Below are 25,201 nucleotides of genomic sequence, written 5' to 3'. Positions count from 1 at the left end.
AAATTTGAACAAATATGGAGTGGCCATTTTTTAAATGCAAGGTGCTGTACTCTTCCCTTCCCACTCCTCCCTGACATCATAACTGTATATACATGGATTGCCTCACAGTAGAGCCGGCTGACGGTTTTTGCTTAAGATTTTTTTTTTGTGACCAAAAAGGCAATTTCTAGAAAATTTTGAAGCTCTTTTTTTTTTTTTCCCCCCCCACCATAGAAAATCTTTTAATTTTACTGAAATATATATGGGAAATTTCCCCTGCTGGAAACTTTGCTCTGGGAAATTTTGAAATGAAATATTTCATTTAGGGTCAGTTTGACCCAAATCAGAATCCCTTCATTTTGACAGACTTGATTGAAATGCTTTGTTTAGGATTAGTTTGACATTAATCTGCGCCCATCTCAGCTTTTTTAGTGCCTCCAGGAAGCTGTGGTTCAGTTCTTTTGTACCCTGTTCTTCTTACAGGCTGGGCTTCCCTGATAACTGCATTACCAGGGATACACTTAGATCTTCCCTTTGAACTTCCGCATCAGTTCATCTAGGGGAGTCATGCTAACCACAGTGCTTTGAGTTTATGGGGTCCAGCCAGATAGTCTGGCCAATAAAGAAAGCAGATCATGCGACACGTGAATTAGAGTTCCCATGAGGAAATGTGATGGATTAGGGTGACGTAGGTTGAATATCAGATCAAACCAAAGTACTTCTCAGTGCAGGAATTTTAAACTAGAATTTTTCATGAAACTTTTCATTTTACAAAAAAAAAAAAAAAAAAAAAGTCAGTATTATTATACCACATTCATACTGGTAATAGTACTTATGAAAGTGCTTCTTAGTTGAGATTTTCCAGAATGAAGCCAAGTGAAAAATCGCATTGCCACCCTACAAAACCCATTTTTTTTGAAACTTCAGAAATGTTCCTGTTCTGCATTGGGGCATATATAAGACCTTTTGTGATGGGGGTGAGAGAGAGAGAGGCTCCAGAATACCAAGAGGCCAGGAGCCAGGCAGTTCATTTGGATACAGGAAGCCAAGGTCTGAATTGGGCAGAACAGGGACTTAAGCCTAGCTCACCCACATCCCCTGCAAGTGACCAAACTGGTGGTCACTCGAGTCACTCTCTGGCTTGCTGAATGTTTATATGAAGTGGAAGAGGTCTGACAGGAGTGTGAAGGAGACCTACAACAGGCAAGCCTGGATGTTAGGGAGCTTGTGGGGAGGTGGGATAGCCTGGTTGAAGTTCCTGTACCAAATCACGGCAGAACAGGAACCTGAACCTGTAGGCTTGTCAGTGTTCCTGGTGCGCCAGCATGAATATGTCAGCAGAACCCCTTAGAAGAGATGCAAGTGTATGGTGGCAGAAAGTGTGATTGCCCTGCTGCCTAAGCTAGACTACTTCACCAAAGGACAGAAGCTAAGCTGATGGAAGTCCTCTTTTTGTCAATACTGCTGTGTTGAGATGCAGGGGGTATTGCTGGCATGTCACTTAGCTGTATGATCTTTTCACACCCCAACTCGTGTGGATAAGCTAGCCAAACTTTGACTTAGAGCAGCCCTGAATTTTTTGGATAAACTGGCAATGAGGGCTGTTATCAGCTCTTCTGCAGTAGCTGTCCCCTTTTTCCATCTCTCCCTCTGAGTAGCAATTCCATCCATTTTGGACCTGAGAAATTTTCCCAGTGAAAGTTGCATCCACATCCTACACATTAACATTCTCTGACAGGAAAAAAAAACATTATTTCATTAGGAAATTCCTGTGAAGTATGCAGGTATTTACTTCACTAATCAGAGAGTCTGAGGCACAGTGAAGATGCACTGGAAGCCAGTCACAAAGCAGGGCAGAGATCCTAGCTGTGTGGTAGCCATGAGACCATCCTTCCTTAAGAAATGTTTGTAAACGTGACGCATCCTGTGTGTAACCCTTTCAAGCAATTATGTGATATTGAGATGGAAACCATGGGCTCCTGTAGACTTACACCTTTCTTTTGATTCTGCTGGGCACAAGCTTCCAGAGAAAGTGTGAGCTTGCTTGGAGAAGTTCTGTCAATGAGAAATATATTAGTTCTTCTTTCTGCCAACGTAAGTGCTTTCTCCTAATCATGGTCAAGTTGGGATGTGATGTCATTTGGCAAGCACTTGCTCCTTACTTGCTGAAAAGGCTTTGCCTAAGGAAAATGGAGGCAGATTGAGAGCATTGAATGGTGTTCAAGCTCTGTCATTTGTGGAGTGAGGGAAGAGGAGACTTAAGATACCCTTTAGGAAGTTGTCGCTGAAATGTGGTAATAAATGGATATTTTGGAAGGGAGATGCAGCCTATAAAATTGGTCTCCTCTGACACAGGTGATTTAGTAGCCTCTAGAGATGGTGACACCATCAGAAACCTTTCTGCTTGGTTGAGAAATGTTAGCAGTAGACCTAAGGTTCTTTCTTTCTCCCTGCCCCAGCTTAGCGCATCTAAACAGGAACATGTTACACTTATGAGGTCCTGACCTTACTGAATCCTAAGTGTCTTAACTATCCATTTATGTTGGTTTTTTTTTTGTTTTTTTTTTTTGATCTCTTGTCAGTTTCCGATGTCAAAGTGCCAATGCTTCCTTCCCACAAGCGGATGGACATCACTGTCTTCAAGCCATTCATGGATCTCGACACTCAGCCAGTTCTTTTTATCCCCGATGTTCACTTTGCAAACCTCCAACGTGGTGCTCATGTACGTGATACGTGTGTGTGTATGTAAGGGAGAGAAACAAAAACTCTGAGCATGTATGTAGATTTGGGCACTATATACATGATGATGCCATACAGAGCTAATGGACTGGTTCTTAGATGTATAAATCTTGGAAATAGAAATTGCTCTTAGGGGGTTAGAACCCATCAGTTACTTCTCTAGCGGCAGTGTTTTACTGAAAAATGCCAATTCATTGATCTGCTGTGTTTTGGAAAAACAGCTTATCTTAATGAGCTCTTTGGTTTGACAGAGGCAGTTTCCTTATGACTTCCTGCATGACTTCTGCTGGGCTGCTGCAGAACCTGGTCTTCTAGGCGCTGCTGCTACAGGGCAGCCCCCATGCTGTGCACCACCACAGGACCAGGAGACCCCAGTGCTTTTGAGGGTCTCTGGCTCCAGGTCAGCTTCGTCATGCTATAAATAGTGGTGAAATATCAGGAAGGTCCCATTGAAGGAGCAGTGGTCATGGTCCCCTGAGGGGGTTCACCTCAAAAATTCCCTAGGTTGGTGTTTCTGAAACCAAAATTCATTTTTCACTTTTTTTTTCCTCGCCCCCCCCACAGCCCCCCCCAATCTCCTGGTTCCCTCTGATTCAAAGTGAAACCAAATGTTAAATGAGTGAAATTACCTTTGATCTTTTTTTTTTTTTTAATCTCTCATTTTGGCCAGCTCTAGTATAATGCATCCTAAAACACAAACAGTTAAAGCTCAGACTCCACCAAACAGAGATTAGGAAGAAATGTTAGGCTATTTCTCTATGCCTTTCTACAAAGCCCTTGCTACCAGCCACAGTACAGAAAATGACCTACTAGTCCTAGGTACAGCAGTGATATGACCTTTTAATTTTTCTATTGCTAGTGTTTCATTCCTCTTATATCTTTAAAAACACCATACTTGCATACGTGCCCCCTTTCCCAAAAATCGAGACTCTAAAATTTGGGTTACATATCTTAAGCAGTGAAGTTGATTTTTCTTTGCCGGAAAAAGCATGGAGACCCTGTATTGCAACGGCTGTGAAAATGGAACAACAAGCAGCAGGACCGGAGTCCCCCTCCAGCCACTGCTTTCATCAGTCCCATGGGATGCCCATGCCCACCATGAGACAGGGCAGTCCGGGTGAGGGAGATCCCCTGCCCTCCATCAATGCCGACCTCGCGAAGAAACACCTTGAGAAGCTGGATACCTTCAAGTCAGCCAGCCCTGACAATTCACACCCCAGGGTACTCAAGGAGCTGGTTAGCATCATAGCCCAGCCTCTGGCACAGATCTTTGAAAACTCATGGTGCTCTGGTGTAGTGCCTGAAGCCTGGAAGAAAGCCAGTGTAGTGCCTATCTTCAAGAAAGGGGGGAAAGTGGACCTGGCTAACTATAGGCCCATCAGCCTGACTTCTATCCCGGGGAAGATCTTAGTAAAGTTTTATTAAAGAGGCCATCCTTAATGGACTGCGTGACGCCAACATCCTGAGGGATAGCTAGCACAAGTTTGTTGCGGGTAGGTCATTTCCTTCTATGACCAAGTGACCTATCACCTGAACAAGGGCGAAGAGATTGATGTCCTATATCTTGACTTCAAAAAAGCCTTTGATCTGGTATCCCATGATCACCTCTTGGCAAAACTGGCCAACTTCGGCCTTGGGTCCACCACAATCTGCTGGCTGGGAAATTGGCCGGACCCAGAGGGTGGTAATTGATGGAAGTCACTCATCATGGTGCGCTGTGACCAGTGAGGTACCCCAAGGCTCTGCCCTTGGACCCATATTGTTCAACATCTTCATTAATGATGTGGACATTGGAATCAGAAGCGGACTGGCCAAGTTCGCTGATGACACCAAACTTTGGGGCAAAGCATTCACGCCTGAAGACAGGTGAGTGATTCAGGCTGACCAGGACAGGCTCAGCAAATGGGTGGACAAGACCCTGATGGTGTTTAACACTGAAAAATGCAAGGTTCTTCACCTTGGGAAGAAAAACCTGCAGCATCCTTATAGGCTCGGCAGTGCTATGCTGGCTAGCGCTATGGAAGAAAGAGACTTGGGGGTCATCATTGACCACAAGATGAACGTTAGCCTGCAATGCGATGCTGCGGCTAGTAAAGCGACCAAAAGGCTGGCTTGCATCCATAGATGCTTCTCAAGCAAATCCCGGGACATCATTTTCCCCTTGTACTCGGCCTTGGTGAGGCCGCAGCTGGAGTACTGCGTCCAGTTTTGGGCTCCACAATTCAAAAAGGATGTGGAGAAGCTTGAGAGAGTCCAGAGGAGAGCCACGCGCATGATCAGAGGTCAGGAAAACGGACCTTAAGACAACAGGCTGAGAGCCATGGGGCTCTTTAGCTTGGAAAATCACAGGCTCATGGGGTGATCTCATGGCCATCTACAAGTTTTTATCGGGGTGACCACCAGTTGCTGGGGGAGCATTTGTTCACCAGAGCACCCCAAGGGATGACAAGGTTGAACAGTCATAAACTACTGCAAGACCATTTCAGGCTGGACATAAGGAAGAATTTCTCTACTGTCTGAGCCCCTAAGGTCTGGAATAGCCTGCCATCAGAGGTGGTTCAAGCACCTACATTGAACACCTTCAAGAGTAAATTGGATGCTTATCTTGCTGGGATCCTATGACCCCAGCTGACTTCCTGCCCTTTGGGCAGGGGGCTGGAGTTGATGATCTTCCGAGGTCCCTTCCAGCCCTAATGTCTATGAAATCTATGAGTTGTTAGTAGCTGAGCAGCTAATAGCTAGCTGTTACCTGTTTGGCAGGAACTGTGAAAGGGTTAACACTAGCTTTTGCTTGAAGAGTTGTGGAGCTGGCTTAGACTGAGTGAGCTGCTGGTACTGCTGCATGCAGTAAGCCCTCTGCCATGAATCTAGAAAAATCTTTTTTTTCTACATCTTGCCTTCCAAAAACAGGTGCTTGCCTTTTAAAGTATGGATGTACATAACTGAAGTGTTACAAAGTATCGTGGGTTGGGAACCAGTTCATAATTGTCCCAGGTCGGAGATGTCCATACATGTACTACCAAGGGTTCCAAATAGAAGAGTCGCCTTTTAGGCATTTTTGGTACTCTTAAACTGTCACCAGGGGGTGGTAGTGAGTACTCGGTCCAACTGCAGTTTTCCGCTTCCACCCTTTAACTAACATTTGAGTTCAGTAGCTTTTTTGTGCACTTTACCAAAATCTGTGTGGTGGTACCCTGACTGGGGATGTCCGGGTCTATGTACAGGGGGAAGACCTGCCCGAACCTCTCATCTCCACATTCCCAGGGGCCTGCATGCTCCAAGTTGCTTCCCAAGATCTGTGACTTTATATGGCTTTTAAAAGGACTTTCCATACAAAGCTGCTCACTTACTTCCATTGCTTACAAGTGACCCCAGTCTGTGGTGCCTTGGGTTGATCTGGGGGAGCAGTGATGATTGTGGGGGGTGCCTGGAAGCAGCTTAATTAACTGGCATTGCTGACAGTTGTATAGAGCTGTGTGAGCAGGGTGGAATGGGCAGGGCAGGTGATGGAGTTGTAACATGGAGGGCGAGGAGCAATTTTTGAAAATGAACAGGCTAATTCACGTTTATGGAGCATGATGCTGAGAGCTATCCCATGGTATTAATTGCCCATTGTGCAGTCACTTGGATTTCCCTCGCCCAGCAGTTGGGGTGCCTATACTTAAAGGTGCACCTGCTCACTCACCAGCTTGGCAGTTCCCCTGAAAACCTAGAAGCAGGGGTCCAAGTAGCATCCCTGCCTGGCCACCCCTCTCCTGACCCCAGATTAGCCTGGGAATCTGTAGAGGTAGGGCTCATTGCCAGCAGCTGAAAGTCTTTTGGGGAAAATTGTTCTTTTAAAACCCCCAGTGTGATGCAGACATTGCAAGGTGCTCTGGAACAACCAGCATCCAGAAGCAGGAATCCAGACAGCTCCTACCCCCACATGGCTACACTCCTTGATATCAGTCTGGGATGCTTCAGACTTTTAAGTGCAGGCTATGGAGGAGCAGTTAAAAATTATACCTAATTATCCAGGCGCACTTTTGAACCATCCCAGGAGATTTAAACTTTTCCAAACTGACTTGTATATCTAGACATCTGTGGTTTAATCTGCCTTTAAAATTGTCTGTGGGCACATTTTACATGAGGCAGTTACTGAAGAATAGACTAATTAGCTCCGCAGTAAATGCTGTCTACTATATGTGGCCCTATTAGGCTGGAGTAAACTAATTAACTCTGCTGCAGGTTAGTATTCCTCAGTACAGGTACTGTCCTGCTGCAGAGTTTTTTTACTCTACAGTAATGCATGCTGGAGAGGATGCCCTGGCTGGCTGGTGCATGAGGGTTCTCCAGTGTCAGGGCTGCCTGTTGACAAGTGCCATACTAAAGCACCCTCATGCCCCAGCCAGCCCTTCCACAGCACATTTAAACTGAGAGGAGCAGCCCCTGTCTGGCAGGCTGACCCCCAGAACCCAGTGCCAGGTGGGGCTGCCCATACCCAGCTCAACATGCTGCAGTCCCAGACGAACATTCAGACAGCTCACCCAGGAACAGTAAATTTCAGAGTTTATTGCTTTGGGATGCTAACTTATTAGCTTTTTAAATTATGTTTCTATGGGACACCAGAAATTAGGCAGCTGTTAAGTATTTCACTGTAGAATTGACAAGGAAGTGGCAGAAATACATTCCAATCTTTAATGCAATGGTCCACTGCTGGCAAATATTTAGGGCAAGGCAGAGAAACACAGCTGCTAGGGTCCATGTTGGGGAGGTGGTTGTCTGGACATTATTTCTGAGTTGGATGTCTAGTTGACATTTCAGAGGTTCCAAGTCAAGGTCATGATAGACAGAAGTATAGTTCAAAGCACCTTTTTTCTATAGGCGCCAATAAAATCTCTCTTTGCTTTTAAAGGTTCTTCCCATTGCCTCAGAAGAACTGGAGGGTGAAAGGTAAGAGCCTTCCTATTTCCGTCTTGTGGTAAGGCTAATGAGGTACAGATGCCAAATAAACAATGAGGAGGGGGAAGTCTGGGCCCTGAGGAATTTGCAATGGACTGTACATTTTGCTCTTCCATTATATATGTCCCAGAATAGTCAGACCTGCTGTTAGCCTAGATCTGAACTGCTAGCTTCTGGCTTCTCTGTAATGGAAGATCTTGAATGTTAGATGGTATCCACTGGTGTTGTAGCCATATCAATGTCTAAGTTTGCTCCTGTGGTTTTTCCAATATGCTGATAATATTCAGGCTGCCAAGGTACTCTTACCTAGACTGTCTAGTTCAGTAGCTGAGACTCTCCAGTTAAATAGGTGGAGTTTTGCTGTAACAGAGTGCATCTGGACTGCTTAAGCACAAGAAAATAGCATAATATGTGTAGATGCAAAGTACCTGGACAGTTGTAAATGAAGTATATTGACTTGTCTAGAAATAAATGCTCGTTATGGCTAGTGTAGTAATAATTAGTTCTAGAAATGATGTGCCAGATGTTTCCTCACAATACCTGTGACTAGGCAACTTCACCTTCACCAGACAAGCAGGTTGATTCTGCTGATCCTACTGCTGATGGTGATACGGTTTTGTTTTGTTTTTGGTTTTTTTTGCCCTACTGCAGTTCCAGTCTGAAGAGAGGACCCTATATAACTGAGGATGACTTTATTGTATCTCCCAATAAACTGTCTAGAATAGAGGAACCAAAAAGAGGTAACTGTATATATTGTAAGACTAACTGTAGAGTTCTTTTGTCACAAAGAAAAGAGTATATCATATACTGAAAAGGAGTGTATCATTTGTTTTTTATGGCTTCCATGAGTGCTAACAGTAGATTCCCATGTGTGGAAAGAAGACTGCACTCACAGTGCATTGGCTGGTGTGGCAATGAAATTCTTAGATGTGTATTTTCGGCTTTAACTTCCTGGGAGTCTCTCGTGCTTAGGGTTCTGCAGTTTTATTCCCATCACAGATGTTGACTTGCTGTGTGAACTTTGGCAGGTCATTCACCTTGTTTCTCTTTCTCCTCTCATTAAAACTTCTTGGGGGTATAAATACTTGTAACATCCTTTGAGATCCTCTGATAAAAGGTGCTTTGGAAGTTCAAGTGATTAAAGTCGCAAACTAATTCTACGTGGAACATTTCCCTGTTTCCAGCTTCCCATTCACATCTCCCCTGTTGGAAGGAGAGTGAGAGTGAATAGTCTGTCTACCTTAAGTACTTAGTTTGGCTTCATCACCCTAATGTTATAGAACATCACAGATATTAACCTCTCTCTCCTCACAACAGCTCTGTGGAGTAAAAAAAGTACTCCTGCCCTCCTCTTGAATGGTCAGGGAAGCACAGATCTGACTGCAGTCATACAAGAAGGCTGTGGGACAGAAGGAATTCTGTATGTCTGGAGTACCAGTCTATAGCTGTAACCACAGCACTGTCCTTTCAATCAAGCTGAGATCAGCAAATACATTGCTTCTTACTGGTTTAAGGGAAACCAACAGTTTAATCAAAGAGTTTGGCTCCTTTTTATTAGTGTGTGTAAAATGGGAACTATAGCCTTATTCTATGTGTAGCTTTCAGTATCATCATATCTGCATGTTTTATAATTAAGGGGATTATAGCTGCCGTCACATTTAAAACCAACCTCCACCTTCCGGTTTTGTTTCTATGCTCTCTTCCACCAAAGGAAATTTTTCAACCTCCTGTGGTGGCCTTATTTCACCCCATTTGACCTAGATATCATTGCAATTGTTTCAGTTCATAGCTGCATCAGAACAGCAAGCAATTAAGCCCAGTAAACAGCCCATGTCATGATAACTAATCATTACAAGGTGAATTGAGGACAATGAGGCTGTTAAAAGTCCAAACTTCCCTGCTCTGTTGGTTTATTTCTCAGCCTTGCTGCATTTTTTTTTCTTTTTTTTTTTAAATGAGGTGGTTTCTGTGTATAATGACTTTCTAAGAATTTAAGGATGCTGCTTCATTCTCTGCAGAAGAGGAAGTCAAATTCACCTTCTGCTGGAAGGAATAGAACTCAACAGGAGTGAGAAAACAACACTAGCAAAAGGAGAGGAGAGAGAGGCTGGCTGAAATAGGGAAAAATCTCTAGATGGCTGCAAGAGACCAAAATAATACTAAGGACATTTGGAAGGCTAGGGTGGGCAATTGCATTAGTTATATTCAGTAATTTAGTGTGACAGATGACAAGCTGGATGTTATGGGCCATAATTAGCTATGAAAGGTCTGTCTTCTGTGGTTCAGAACCCTTCACTTACTCTAACTTACTTTAAAGCATTTTGAAGATAGCTTTTTATCTAGTAAACAAAGAGAAGTGCAGGATAGTGGAACATGAGCCTGTTTCCTCAGCAAGAATACGAAAGGTTAACTAAGCTTATTCATGTTTCTGGTGCTTTTTAATGAATGAAGGGCACACTCAACACCCCCTCATCTTCCCCCACACAGTGTACAAGTTACCACTATGACTTATGTTCCTTCCTCAAGATACAACTATATCATAAATCATGCTCTCCCTGGTTTGCTTTTAGTGTTGCTGTATGTTCGGAAAGAGTCGGAAGAAGTTTTTGATGCACTTATGCTAAAGACACCATCTTTGAAAGGCCTAATGGAAGCTGTAAGTAGTAGGGTTGTTCTGTAAAACCACGTGCCTGATCTGTGAAACAGTGAACATGATACTTAGTTCCTTATTCTTAAGTGGTAAAACTTTTGAGAGCATGTCTAAGCTTGAATCATAGCAGCAGTTTGGTTCATCCCAATATTTCAGTTTCTTCCAGCTAAAAAGTGGGGGCTGGTTCTTTAGCAAGGTGACATTTGAGGAAGGGGGAGAACACTGCAAGTTACCCTTCAGCTTTAAAACAAAAATTGAATTTTAGGAATGAAGCCAATGAAGTGGTCTTGATTTATTTATAACAAAACAGGTTCTGTGCAGAAGAAAGCATCTGAAATTTATGGCCTTTTCAAATGACTAACAGTTTTTCTTTGAAAGTCTCCATTTTTGGGTGCTTGATTTGACCCATTTTAGGGACATGATTTTTTTTAGAGTGGGTCTTTGCTTGAACAGTTCCTGAAAATCAAGGTGCCTTATAAGGGTGCCAAAACCTTGAGGCACCCAAAATCTCTAGTCATTTTTTGAAAATTTGGGCTTCTAGGTTGTCTTTCTCATGTGGATTAGCTGCAACTTCCTAGGTTTCTCTTTGGTTTCAAAACTAATCAGCAGACTCCTACCTTGGCTGTCCTTCATATTAAAGACAACCTTTTAATTAGTTGGGATTGATGGAGCAGTTTCTGAAATATACTCAAGTGACTTGGTGGGTGGGAGTATGTCAACTTTTTGTTCACGTGCACTCCCTTAAAGCATGGTAACATTTTCCACTTTACTAGGCAGCATTTTGATGCAGGGTTACTAGGTGTTCTAAGCAGTTGCATGTGCACATACATGGATAAAATTATCCTTCAGGCACTTACTAAGCGTGGAAAATTTCAATCCCAAAACTGAATTTTCAGGAACTTAGGAGTGTGCAGAAATGCAGCAGGTAGAGTGAATTTTTTTCTTATAACATAACTATAGCTCTTAGTTTGTTGAATTTACCCCAGCCACTAAAATTTCAGGTTGGTTGTTTTTTTTCATGCTTGGTCTCTGTCCAGTCAGTGCCTTGTCATAGTTTGAAGGTTTAGAGCTGTATAATGAACAGTGCTTGCTAGCTTTGGGATCCAAATTTAGTCTTCTAATCCAAGATTTTTTACTGCTGTAATGACGTGTATTCCTGATTTCGTGTCAAGGCATTTCTTGTAAAATCTGGGATTGAGGAATAAGAATGTAGTGACTCAATTATATGGTTCCACTTGGGCATAAATGTGGGAGCAAGTCTGGGACCTTAAAGCACATAATCTCACCTTGTAAACCTGAATTCGGAGCATTTATGTTGCGTATTATTACCGTAGTTACTCAAATGCAAGATGACCCTGATTACAAGATGACCTCCCCCAATAATTAGGTTCTATGTATGGAAAAACTTATAAATCTGTTTTATAATTTTCCAGGTATAGAATCTAATTATTAGCGTTGCCTTAAATTCATCACTCTCCCACTACTATAGTGGGGAAAATAGCGATGGGGGAGAGTGGTCAGGTGGCCCTCTTGCCCTCTGGTCCCCCAGCTTCTTTCCCCTGCAGCCTTCCTGCCCCTTGTTACTGTCAGACCCTGCTAAGGTTGTTCCCTCCCCAAATGCAATGTAGAAGTGAGGTGCCTGTGACAGTAAGAGAGGGGAAAGGGACAGAGGAGGGTAGAAACTGGTGAGAGGAACAGGAGACGACTGTAGGTTTGACTCTGGTCCCAATCCTGACTGCTGCAAATTGCAGCATAGCTATTCCATAAACATGCTTTTTGAGTACCGCTTTTGTACCTCCTAATGCATAGTACAAACCATAAACACGCTTTTGAGTACCACTTTTGTACCTCCTAATGCATAGTACAAACTCTGCATGATATTTTTGTCTAGAGCAGGTGTGAGCAAAATACAGCCCATGGGCCAGATCTGGTTCACCAATTGATTGCATCCAGCCCACAGTTGCCCATGCAGTCCTCTGCATGGGACTGAGCCCCATCCACTCCACCTGAGAAACTGCACCACGCTTCCACTGGCACCCACCCTGTGCCCACTGAGAGACTTAGCCCTGCCCAAAGCACATAGCTTCTTGTTGGGGCTGCTACCGCAGCCACATACATACTGCTCAACTTCCCCTGCCTCCAGCGGTGGCTCCTTCTCCTGCCCCTGCTGTGCCACTTTGGGTGGCTCCTGCCTTGGTGTGCGGGGCTCCAGCTCTAGCCACATTCCACCCACTCCGCCTGCCTGGTGCAATGAGTGCAGGAGCAGGGGCAGGAGGAAAAGCTGCTGGAGATGGCGGGAGCCAATTGGTGCCCAGGGAGCAGCAGGAGCAGCCTCACGGAGAAGCTGTGCATGCCAGCCAGGGCTGGGGCTGTGCTGCTAGCAGGCAGGAGCGCAGTGCAGGCTACCCCAGGTGGGAACAGGCCGGGTTTGGCGCACTCACCCACACGCTCAACACCCCTTCACCCTCCCCACAGTGTACGACTTTAAGACTTTATTTTTAGTTGTTGTTATGCAATTGCTTCTACACTACTCAAAAAAACATAAATTGGGACAGGAAATATTTTTTGAAATACAATTAAAATGTTACAGTAGATTGATTGACTTTTTAAGTATACAATTTACCTTTTATCTATAATTTTTTTTAAATAATATTTTTCTGCAAGATTTTTGTCTGTGGCCCTCGACAGCTCCACAAAACTTAAGTGGCTCTGCAGTTGAAATAATTGCTCACCTCTGGTCTAGGGCCAGAAGGCGTATAAGTTATCATATAAGTCACTGGATTGGGCCACAGCAGAGTCAACAGTGTTTCAAGTCATGATGACTCCACAACCCAACACTGTTTAGTATGTGTACTTCAGATACCCCTCACAAAGGATCCACATGCTAATTAGCACCTCACTCGCAACTGGAAATGGGTATCCTTGTCAAGTCTTGGGACCTTCCAAAAATCTTTATGCAGACAAGATGCAGGGCTACCTGGTCCATCTTCATCTCATAGAAGGAAGGACCGTACTTAATGGTATGTGACAGGGTGAGAGGGGGGCAACAAAGTCTCTCAGCTACATAGAAGTTTGGTGAAGTTTGCCAGATGATTAAAGGTCACAAAGAAACAGAAATCATTTGCAGTGAGAGAGAGAAAGGCACTGCTCCACTGTGGGAGTGAAGAGGTTGAAATATATTTGATGTAGCGGTTCACCATGACTTGAAAAAGACTTGGCACTGAGGGGACTGTGCTTAATGGGCACTACCATGTGTCTTACTCAGATTAGTGCAGTCCATCTTTGTGATAGGTTTCCATCAGTATCTCAGCCTTTTGGCTAAGATCAAGCATTTTTGGCACCATGGGAGCATGTCAGGGTTGGCTCTGTTTCTCCTGGTTGTTGAAGCTTTTGTCTTTGTAGGTAGGTTAGCAGTATAACTCTTCATTTTCCTTGATTTCCCTCATTCTGGCATGCACCTCTTATGCTATGCACATGCCTTGTGTTGCTTAGGGGAGCTCAATCCATTTGTATTATGGGTTAAATTTGCTCCCAAAACTGGGGATCTTGCCAAAACAATGCTTGTTGAACCAATCTTTTTTTCTTGCAGTCACTGAGGGCCAAAGTGAACAGTGTCAGTCCTTTTAAGGCCCCTTTAAAATTAATGGAACCTGATATTTTGCCCTGTTCAAGCTAATGAAAAACAGGCATAGTTTCATAGTTAATAGGGTCGGAAGAGACCTGAACAGATCATCAAGTCCGACCCCCTGCCATGGCAGGAAAGAGTACTGGGGTCAAACGACCCCAGCAAGGTGATTGTCAAGCCTTGTCTTAACACCCTCCAGGGTAGGAGCCAGCACCACTTCGCTTGGAAGTTGGTTCCAGATCCTAGCTGCCCTGACAGTGAAGTAGCGCCTCCTGATGTCTAGTCTGAATTTACCCTCTGCCAGCTTGTGACCGTTATTTCTTGTCACTCCTGGCAGTGCTCAGGGGAACAGGGACTGCCCCAGTGCCTGCTGGTCCCCTCTGACTGGTTTGTAACAGGCAACTAGATTCCCCCCTCAGCCTTCTCTTGTGGAGGCTGAACTGGTTCAGATCCCGTAGCCTCTCCTCATAGGGCCTGCCCTGCTGCCCCCGATCATGCGAGTGGCCTGCCTCTGGACCCTCTCCATGTTGTCCACATCCCTCTTGAAGTGTGGTGCCCAGAACTGGACGCAGTACTCCAGCTGCGGCCTGACTAGTGTCGCATAGAGGGGGAGTATCACCTCCCTGGACCTGCTTGAGATACATCTGTGGATGGATGACAAGGTATAGTTGGCCTTCCTAACTATCCCCACACTGCAGCCCATATTCATATTGGCATCAATGATGACTCCAAGATCCTTTTCTGCCTCTGCACTGATGAGAAGGGAGTTCCCCAACCTGTAGGTATAGTGCTGGTTCTTCCTCCCCAGGTGCATCACCTGCACTTGTCGGTGTTGAATCCCATCCTATTCTCATCTGCCCACCCCTGTAACCTGTCTAGGTCTGATTGTAGCCTATTCCTTCCTTCTGAGTTGCCCACATCCCCCCACATCTTAGTGTTATCTGCAGATTTGAACAGGGTGCTTTTTACCCCCTTGTCCAAGTCCCTGATGAAGATGTTGAACAGTGCGGGCCTGATGACCAAGCCCTGGGGGACCCCACTGCCCACATCCCTCCAGGTTGAAAATGACCCATCCACCACCACTCTCTGGGTGCGGCCCTCCAGCCAGTTGGTGACCCATTTGACTGTGTGGGTGTCGACACCACAGTCCCCCAGGTTCTTGATGAGAACAGGGTGAGAGAGAGTGTCGAAGGCCTTCTGAAAGTCCAGGAAGACGATGGCCACTGCTACCCCTGCATTTAAGGATTTGGTGACCTGGTCGTAGAAGGCCACCAGGCTGGTCTGACAGGACCTGCCTCTAATGAATCCGTGTTGGTTGCCCCTAAGCATAATCTCTCCTGCTGGCCCTTCATGGACATGTGCCAGAATAATTTTCTCAAAAAGCTTACCCAGGATTGAGGTAAGACTAACTGGCCTGTAGTTTCCTGGGTCCTCCTTCCTCCCTTTTTTGAAGATGGGAACCACATTGGCCCCCTTCCAGTCCTCTGGCACCACACCCAAAGCACCACGAGTCTCATACAGCAGTGCCAGGGGTCCCGCAATGACCTCAGCTAATTCCCTCAGCACTCTAGGGTGGAGATCGTCCAGACCAGCCGACTTTAAATGCATCCAGTTCCCTCCAGAAGTTCCCTGACTAGATCCTCCCTGACCCATGGCCTAGGTGCTCCCGTGGGGCCTGAGGGGGGCCCAGTGGGGGAGCTGACCTGGTCTCTGCTCAGGAAAATGGAGGCAAAGAAGTCGTTCAGTAGGTTAGCTTTGTTGTCTGGTGTGACGACCTAATTTCCTAGCGTGTCTTGCAGGGGCCCCACATTACCCAGTACCTTCTTTTTGTCCCCTATGTATTTAAAAAAGGATTTCTTGTTGTCCATGATCCAGGAAGCTAGTCCCAGTTCCATCGCTGCCTTGGCCTTCCAGACTGCCCCCCTACATCCCCGAGCAACTGCAGTATAGTCATCCCTGGTGATGGCCCTTCCCTTCCATTGGGTGTATGCCTCCCATTTAGCCAGGAGACATTCCCGGATGCTTTTGGTGAGCCATGGGGGCTTTTGTGCCCTCCTGCCCCCTTTGATCCGTGTTGGGATTATCTCCCTTTGGGCTTGGATTGTCTCCTTAAGGAGCAACCGCTCTTCTTGGACACCTGGCTCCCTTCCCGTCCAGGACCTCAGTGCTTCCCCAACTATTCTCCTTAGTCAGTACACCTGTTTTTTGTAAAGTGTTGTCATCTGCCATAAGGCAAAGTTTCAAAAGCAGCGAGCAAAAGAAAGACCTATCTACTTTGTGTTAACCCATTGTCTGAGCCCCTGAAAACTGAACAGGATCTCACTTAGGCATGTGAGTCCACTTAAACATTTAATACTGGGAGTAGCATCTGGCCCTCAGCTTCAAACCTAAAAGGCAGGGCTTCTGTTTGATTTTTTTATGTCCTTTTTATCATTCCTTTTTTGAGTAAAAGTGAAAGTCTTCTATAGTCTTCCTGGTTTAAGGATTGTATTTACTCTTTATGTTCTAGATATCGGATAAGTATGACGTTCCTTTTGATAAAATTGGAAAAATCTTCAAGAAGTGTAAAAAAGGGTAAGTACTGATTATAGGGCATCTGCAGCAAATTTCACAGAAAAAATGTGACTTCCTACATTTGCTGTCAGATCTTCAGATAAATCTATGCTTCATATGTCCCTTCATAAGCCTCCTCCACAGATCCCTGAGCACAGGTTTTGGAACAGATTTAGTACTTGTGTGATCTGTGTGCATGAGTCCTCAATTGTATGACTAGAAGGGACTACTGTGATCATCCAGTATAACGCTGGCCCTAGCAGTTTCTTCCTGTTTGGAATAGAGCACATCTCGAGAAATATTCCAGCTTTGTTTTAAAAGTTCCAGAGGTAGACAACTCCTCAAACAGTGATAAATTGTTCCACTAGTTACTTTACTCTCACTATTAAAAATGGGAACTTCATTTCTGATTTTAGTTTCAAGGTCCAATCATAAGAACTTGTTTTACATAAGCCTGCTAAACTGAAGATCCCTCTGGTGTCTTGCATGAGGATATTTGTAGCCTTAGATTCAGTCACTCCTCAACCTTAAATAGATTTCAGTTCCTTGAATCTGTCACTCTAAGTCATGTTTTCATGAAATTAGATTGGAAGGGGCCTTAAGAGCCATGTAGTTTAAATCTCTTGCAGTGATACAGGATTCGCTGTTCTTAAACTGTTCCAGAAAGATGGAGGGTTCCACAACTTCCCTAGGCAGCTTCTTCCATTGCCCTACACAATGGTGGAGTGTGGGTGGGGTGAATGGGGCAACTGCCTCAGATACCGACCTGGGTAGTCTCGGATAACGACAAAAGAGTGGCCACTGCCAGAAGCTGTGCAATTGCTGTTGTGGCAGCAACCAGAAGCTGCTGCTGCCCCTGTGCCCCAGATGCCTGATTACATCCCTGTGCTGCTGGTCCTCCTGTTCTTAGGGGTGAAACCATCTTTTTCCTGAAGTCTAATCTAAATCTGCTCTCTTGCCTGTTGTCTTGTCCTCTGTGTCAAGGGAAAAGCAATCACTCTTTCTTTTATGGAAGCCATTAAAACTAGGAGAATTGCTATTATGTTCCTGCTTTAATCCCCTTTTCTCCAAGCTAAACCTAATGAATTCCTTTAAACTTTCTTTGTATGGCTTGCCTTCCAACCCCTTGATCATCTGTGTCTCTTGCCCCTAGATCCTTTCCTGTCAGTTTTCAATCTGTTAATCATTCTCAGCCCTCTTCAGTTTATCAGTGTCCTTCATGAATTGTGATCAGCAGAACTGGCCAGAGAACTGAATCTTTAATTACTGTACGTGCTCGCATGAGTGGAATTTACTAAAGCAGAACTAAATGTAAAGATGGTGAATTGAAGGCCTTGTCTTTTGATAACTAAACCATCTGTTGAGGGACAGTTGACCTTGGGTATATACAATAGACCAGTGGTTCTCAACCAGCTTTAGATGCGAGGCATCCTTCGTTCGATTCAATGCACTCTTTTGGAAAATGGCAGCTCTTAATTATAACTTGTTTGTTGACTATAGAAACACACAATAGAGCAATTCTTCTGTTGTAAAGAACTCAGACCATAACTGATTATTTTTTAATGTTACAGATTCCTATTTTGAGATCTCTGGTTTTATTTGTGAATCATGTTTGCACACCTAATAGTGGTAGCATTGCATGGTACCCCACATCACCCTTAAAAGGATTTCCAGGCACTGCCTGTCCCATAAAATGGCCTTAAAGTTCTTGTATAGCATGGGCAATAGTTTGTGGGCAACTTCTAAGCCAGGGTTAAATCAGTTAAACCAGGATGAAAAAAATCAGGAGCGAGTTAGAGATTGTGTGTTAATTTTGGACAGTCCAAGCATGTTTTTAACTGAATAAATAACATTTTGTGCTTTTGGCATTCTGACCTGTAATAACTTCCCTGCTTTACTTTCCCAGAATCCTGGTCAACATGGATGATAACATTGTGAAGCACTATTCTAATGAAGACACCTTCCAGTTACAGACTGAAGAAGCTGGAGGATCTTATAAGCTCACACTCACTGAGATCTAAGACTAACCCTATTGACCCTCCTGAGAATTTAAAATGAAGGTCTCAAATGAACATTTTTCCATAATTTAGTCGGCAGGGTAAAACACTAATCGCTTCCTCTAGAAGAAACCGAGAGAATTGTGTTCTTCCAGAGACTGGAGCATTGTTTTTGTTTAAGGAAATAAATACACTTGTGTTTCTGTTCTTCCCGAAGGACAAAATAATGCTCACTAGATCAGTGTACTTAACGTGAGGGATCGATGAGATCAGGTATGAAAGAGTGCGTATAAAGCATTAGCAAATGGGGGAGGGGGAAGCCCTGTAATATGGCTCTTGTATTCTATTTATCGACTCAATATTCATTTCGGCCTGCTGTTGCCTAATAGTGTTTTCCTGGACTGTTCTCTGCTAGATACAGCTGCATAACTCCCATTGGTGCTAATGGGACTTGCATGCGGGTTTTGGAGATGAGACTCCATAATGTTTACTGCTGACCAGGGGACATTGCTGAAATTGGCTCTTTAATTCTTTAAAAATGTAAAACTGCCTTGCTTATGAAGAACTCCCTCAAGTTACTGTGTGAACTCATTTGAGATGAAGCTATATTGTATATAAGTGCAATATATTTTTGAAGGTTTGTAAATGTGTACATATGAATCGTATATAATATATATAGATTATATATAAAAGATGGTGTTTGTGTATATACACAATGAGGCCCACCTAAAAGGATACCATACACAGGAAAGCAGTTATTTAATCTAGTTATTTAAAAAAAAACACCTAGTATGCACCAAAACTGAACATATGTTTTATGTTCATAAAATGCACAAATAATGAGTTTGGAGAGGGTTTTCCTAAACCAAAGCAATGAATGACACCTGCTCTACAGTAGTCCCTTCTGGGCAGTGAGGTATGGTGGCTTGGGCTTCTGTGATTAGTTTTCCCTTGCCTATTTTGCTAGTGCTCTCCACCTGCAATGAGTTTTGTGCATCTTTTGTAGACAGCTTGATCCTGGGAGGAGCTGAGCACCAGTCACCTGTGGAGGCAGAGTTCCAAGGCCTGTGTTTCTGGGCATCAGGCAATTTCTTGGGGATTAGGGAGAAATTTCCCCTATGGGTGCATTATTCTGTAGCTGCCTACTTTTAAGATTTCTTGTGCCTTCCTCTGAATCTGGTGCTGGCCAAAGACAGAATCCTGGACTACATGGACCGCTAGATGGTCTGATAGTCTGATGGTTCCTATAATCCTGAAAACTTGACTGTGCAGGTGCACAAAGGGTGGGGTGTTGGGATGAGGCTAAAACATCAGCAGGGCACCACAGTGGGGAGTGCAGGCTGGCATGGGCATCTTGCTCAATGTGCACCATGAGGCATCAAACCACTGAGAGAAGAAACTGAGCAGAGGCAGCCTGGGACAGTAGCAGCTGGTAGCAAGGACAGTTGTTTAGGGTTTTCAGTTCCTGATATGCACTAAATTACATTATTTTTTTTTTAGGGGCTTTGATCTCTGACAGTTCCTTGCCTCCCCACACCAGGCCTACTTTGATCACTAATGCCTTGCAGCTCAGTTCAGCACGGGTACTGAGATTTGCTGACGTACTGTACATTGTGTATTTCTCTGCACTGTGTGAAAACCTCTTTGGGATTGCTAAGTGCCGCATACTCTGTGTTGGAGTCTAAGGGCACCTATATGCGTGCAGCAAGGTTGCTCTGACATGCTGTAATTACAGCGATTTTACTTGATTAATAGAGTCTGCTGGAGCATGGGAATGGCCACACTCCAGCATCATGTGTAGCAGCATCCCCTCACTAAAAAATGGTGGCAGGGATACTTTAACTAAAGCTCATTTGACAAGCTTTAGTTAAAGCGCCCCGCTGCCATTTTTCAATGGGGGGATGCTGATGCACATGATGCTCTGGGGACTTTAATTAGAGCAGCTCTCGGAGGCTCCCCACCCCTTGCCACTCCTGCAGCACATATAAAAGCCCTAAATGACTGCAAGCAGCTGATACAACTGAAACCCTAAAGGAAGAAGCATTCATGGAGTGCAGTGGGCACACGTATGGGTGTGACTGCACACATGGCCATCTCCTTGAACCAGTCTTCAGTGTAAGAATAAAACAGAAGCCTGATGTACAACAAGAATGTTACTGAAATCTAAGCTTCCAGCCATTAATTTACATGGGAGGAATGCTACTGTGGTGAGAATTTTTATACACCCATAGAAATACAAGTATATACTCCTTTTTTTTTTTCTTTTTTTTTATTGAAAATGGAAGCTTTATTACAGGAATTCAGTCTTGGGTTAAGGAAGTAGATTTAGATCTTCTGTAAAGGTAGGATTGACATGAACAATTATTTCTTTTTATTGTTAATGAAGTATGTGAACTGAATTGCTGATTGTTTTCTATTAAAGTACACTGGGACACGGGTCTTAAATAGCAGCACCGTTGTGTGCACGTTTTATGAAACTGATTTTTTTCCCGTCTTCACTGCTGTTTTTTAATTGTATAATTGAAAATGTATTTTAAACCAAAACCATTAAATTTTGTATGTCCATTTCTAATTGGGACTCTTTCATGCAACTAAATGTAGCCTCTCTCCTGTGATTGGCAAGCAACTTAAAAACAAAACAAAGAAACTAGCCTCTTTCTCCTGATTTTCTTTTGGGCAATAAAATACAACCCTAGCACAGCAGAGGCTACTGTCTTCTTACAGCAAGCACACCACAGTGACCTGTGTTAGTGTTGTTTGTTGTCTGCTTTCAAGCCAAATAGTTTACATTAGACCATGTGCCTGTGCATGCATTTTGGACCTTCTGGATTCATTGGGTGAATCCTGGCTCTGCTGATGTAGTCAACAAAACTTCCAATGACTTCAGTAATGCCTGAATTTTTTTCCATTGTTCTTTTGAATGTAGGACTGTCCAACCATCAGTTCATGCATTACTGCTAGCTGCCACTCTGCCCACTTGCTCTTGTGGCAGCAGCCTGGACCTCCAGGTTCCTGCTTCCAGCTCCTACCCCCACTCCTAGGGGTAGGGCAGCACAGTGGGAAGGGGGTTAAGCTGTTTATGCTGTATGAGCGGTGGGAGAGAGAGCCAGGTTGCCTTTAGTGCAAGCTAAAGGTGGGCTTCCTGCATTACATGTGGGCCTGGGGAGCTGCCTCCATGGTGGGAGAGAGCAGGGCTGCCCATGAAAGGGGGCCTGGCTCTTCTGGGCTGTGGCCTGCACTGCAGGTGGCCCTGGCTGCCTAGAAATTGGACAGCCTTGCTTTTAGTGTTGGAGTTCTACTGTAATTGAGGACGATGTCACTCTTTAATTGTACTGGAAGGTTAAAGAGTTGGCCACTTACAATGAGGTGTTTTCTAAGCACTTGGTCTTTTTGTTAAGGTAGCCATTACAAACGAGAACAAATGGAAGAGCTGCTGTATGGTAGCTGCCAAAGTGCACAGCCTGATTGCACTCTTAGGCACAGTTGGCTCATCTACCATCTGGGAACTCATAATAATAGAAGCTTAGTAACACTAGCCCTGAAGATCACTCTGAGTTTTTTACTTCTTGTGCCAGTTCTTGTTTGATGGCTGATTTGTTCTCTTGTTGTTTCTGGATGGACCGGCACTGTTTAGATTTCAAGAGCAGCTAATAGAAAGAAACCTATGCAGAATTTCACTTCAGTGGCTGGATGAGTTGATTCCTTCTTATCCCTCTATTTGACTCAAACTCAAATGTGTGACGGACTTGTTAGGACTCATTGAAATCCTAGAAAGTTAAGACTGGAAAGGACCTCCGGAGGTCATCAACCGCTCACTCAAAGGAGGACCATCCCCAACTAGATCATCTCAGCCCAAGCTTTCGGGTTTTGAAAACCACCAAGGATGGAGCCTCCACCACCTCTCTAGGTAACCTGTTCCAGTGTTTTATTACTCTCTTAGTGAGAAAATACTTCTTAATATCTAACCTAAACTTCCCTTGCTGTAACTTGACTGTTGCTTCTTTTTCTGTCAAGTGCCAAACTGGCTGAAAACTTGTAAATGTTCCTCTTCGCAGAAATCTAGGAAAGGAGAGAGATTTATGAGCTGAAGAGAAACAAAAGGAGATGAACTTGTCAGCTTGCTATACAAGGAGACCTATAGGAGCTCCCTTCCTTCACCTGCCCTGTGCCTCAGCTAATAGGGACTCTGGTATGTGACATAAGTAGGGCACTTGCCCATGAAGCTCAATATGTTGTTCAGTACAAACCTCGTCTGTGTCTGAAGCAAGGGGAATGTAAGTCTGAGCAACTGCATAACCCACAGCCTGTCCCCTGAGCCAGGTACTCTCTTCACTCTGTTAAATGGACACTTGCAGTGAACCCAGCTTTTGTCTGCAGTCACCAGTTTAGGATTCATGTGTTCCCTGCTATAGTGAAAGCTGCTGTTGAATAAAACTCGTGTTGCTTTTAGTATGTCTTTCCTGTTCCTTCTGAAGTGATGGCTTGTTGGCCTTATAAAGAGTAAGGTGTTTTGTGTGTTAAAATGTTTTGCAAGAAGGTGGCAGCAGCTGCTGCTGCTCCCGGGAAAGTTATTAGAATTTTCTCTCTTTTGGTTTTTTTGAGAGAGAATTTAATTTTCTTAACACAAACTGCACCAAGCTCTGGCTTACTTATTAGGTGCAACCACAATCTGAACTTGGAGATTCCTCCTATTGTGCAGCAACCTCCTTGGCTATTTTAAGGAGCACCCAAAGGCAGCAGTCCAAACCAGTGGTTTTCAACCTGTGGTCTGTGGACCCGTGGGGGGTCTGCAGACTGTCTAAGCAGTCTGCTAAAGATGACTTGCAATTAAAGGGGTCCCCACCTCCATCTGGAATTTCCAAAGGGTTTATGCACCTCTTCTTATTTTTAGGGGTCCACAAATGGGGAAAAAAAGCTGAAAACTGCTGGTCCAAGTATTCCTGGGCACCAACTCAAGCTGCAAAAATAGCAGCTGCCACTATTGCCACCCTAGCCACAAAAACACCAGGTTATGCCTGTGTCCAAAGGGGCTCCTTGTGTGCCTTACAAACACCCCCTGGGTACCTGGGACTGTGCAAATTTAGGTTTGGAGCAACAAAGGTGGCAGAATATCTTGGGTTATAGGAGTAACTGGAACTTGTGTCCATATTCTTTCATTATGAGTAAGGCCATTGGATCTGCATTCCTGGTTTTAGTCCCCTCGCATTATTTTGGGACATGAGGTAGGACCGCGTGGAATGTGTGTGTGTGTATATATAGCATTACAAAACTTGCACCCTCTTTTACTGCCAGTTTGCACTGGTTCCACTTCAGACAAGTACAGAGGTGAGGGGTTTGTGGGCAGTGATCTGCAACAGAATAGAACTTTACACTACTATGGATGGAAGACAAGAGCAGTTTAATGGATTGTTTGTGGATTCTGAGCTGTTTGTTTGTAGTCAAGGTTCCTAGTTCAAATTTAGACCATACTAGTATAGTGACCAAACGTCACTGGGTTCTAGTGGCTTTTTGGAGATTCATAGATGCTAGGGTCAGAAGGGCCTAGGCAGGAAAGAGTGCTGGGGTCAGATGATCCCAGCCAGATGCCTATCCAGCTTTCTCTTAAAGACCCCCAAGGTAGGGGAGAGCACCACCTCCCTTGGAAGCCCATTCCAAATTTTGGCCACCCTTACTGTGAAGCTTTTCCTGATATCTAGCTTAAACTGCTCTCTGTCAGTTTGTGACCATTGGTCCTTGTTACCCCAAGAGGTGCCATGATGAAGAGAGCATCACTGATCCCTTGCTGCATCCCCCTAAATGAATTTGTAGGCAGCCACAAGATCACCTCTTGGCCTTCTCTTGTGGAGGCTGAAGAGGTCTAGGTTCTTCAGTCTCTCCTTGTAGAGCTTGTCCTATAAGCCCCTAACCATATGAGGTGACCCTCTTGTGGACCCTCTCGAGTCTATCAACATCCTTGAAGTACAGCACCCAAAACTGGATGCAGTACTCAAACTGTGGTCTGACCAATGCCATATAGAGGGGACATATTGCCTCCTTGGATCTATTTGTCATGCATCTGCTGATGCATGATAAAGTGCAATTAGCTTTGCTGATCATTTTGTCACACTGATGACTCATTCATCTTGGAGTCCACTATGACTCCAAGATCCCTTTCTGCTTCTGTGCTGCTGAAAAAGGTCACTTTTCTGCCGGTAGGTGTGCTAGATATTTTTTGCGGCCTACGTGCAGCACTCTACACTTGTCCTTGTACTGCATCCTATCGTGTACTGCCCACTTTTCCAACCTGTCCAGGTCTGCCTGCAATTTTGTTCCCTACCCTCTGGAGTGTGCACTTCACCCCACAATTTAGTATCATCCGCAAACTTGGACAGAGTACACTTCACACCCACATCCAAATCCACTGATGAAGATATTGAAGAGTACAGGTCCAAGGACTGAACCCTGAGGGACCACTGGAACTGACCCATCTACTACCACTCTCTGGGTGCGACTGCTAAGCCAATTTGTCACCCACCGGATGTGTAAACATCTATGTCACAGTCTCTGAATTTATTTATGAGAATAGGATGAGATACTGTATCAAACGCCTTGCTAAAGTCCATGAAAACGACATCTACCTCTATTCCTGCGTCTAAGCATTTTGTGACCCTGTCATAAAATGAAACCAGATTGGTCAGGCAATGATCTACCTGCTACAAATCCATGCTGGTTTCCCTG

At 44.4% G+C, this 25,201-nt stretch overlaps 1 protein-coding gene across 3 annotated transcripts in view; it reads left to right on the top strand.

The window, feature by feature from the left end:
• GRHL1 (grainyhead like transcription factor 1) overlaps positions 1 to 22,888 on the top strand; it is a 66,284-nt gene extending 43,396 nt beyond the window's left edge. For 2 of the 3 annotated variants that reach the window (XR_016440194.1, XR_016440192.1), the window contains exons 11-17: positions 2,562 to 2,701; positions 7,613 to 7,650; positions 8,311 to 8,399; positions 10,230 to 10,315; positions 16,444 to 16,508; positions 18,394 to 22,391; positions 22,540 to 22,887. Coding sequence is in view for 1 of the 3 variants with exons in the window: in XM_090032270.1 (XP_089888396.1) it covers positions 2,562 to 2,701; positions 7,613 to 7,650; positions 8,311 to 8,399; positions 10,230 to 10,315; positions 16,444 to 16,508; positions 18,394 to 18,508 (533 nt within the window). In the remaining 2 variants the exon portion in view is untranslated. Of the gene's footprint in view, positions 1 to 2,561; positions 2,702 to 7,612; positions 7,651 to 8,310; positions 8,400 to 10,229; positions 10,316 to 16,443; positions 16,509 to 18,393 lie in introns of all 3 variants that reach the window. The other variant, XM_090032270.1, reaches the window with a different exon arrangement.
• The last annotated feature ends 2,313 nt before the right edge of the window (positions 22,889 to 25,201 follow it).

Source organism: Crocodylus siamensis, chromosome 1 (assembly GCF_052110815.1).
Source record: "Crocodylus siamensis isolate JL-2025a chromosome 1, ASM5211081v1, whole genome shotgun sequence".
Classification (NCBI taxonomy): domain Eukaryota; kingdom Metazoa; phylum Chordata; order Crocodylia; family Crocodylidae; genus Crocodylus; species Crocodylus siamensis.
The sequence above is the reverse complement of the archived record's forward strand: the minus strand, read 5'-3'. Positions and strand labels throughout refer to the sequence as shown.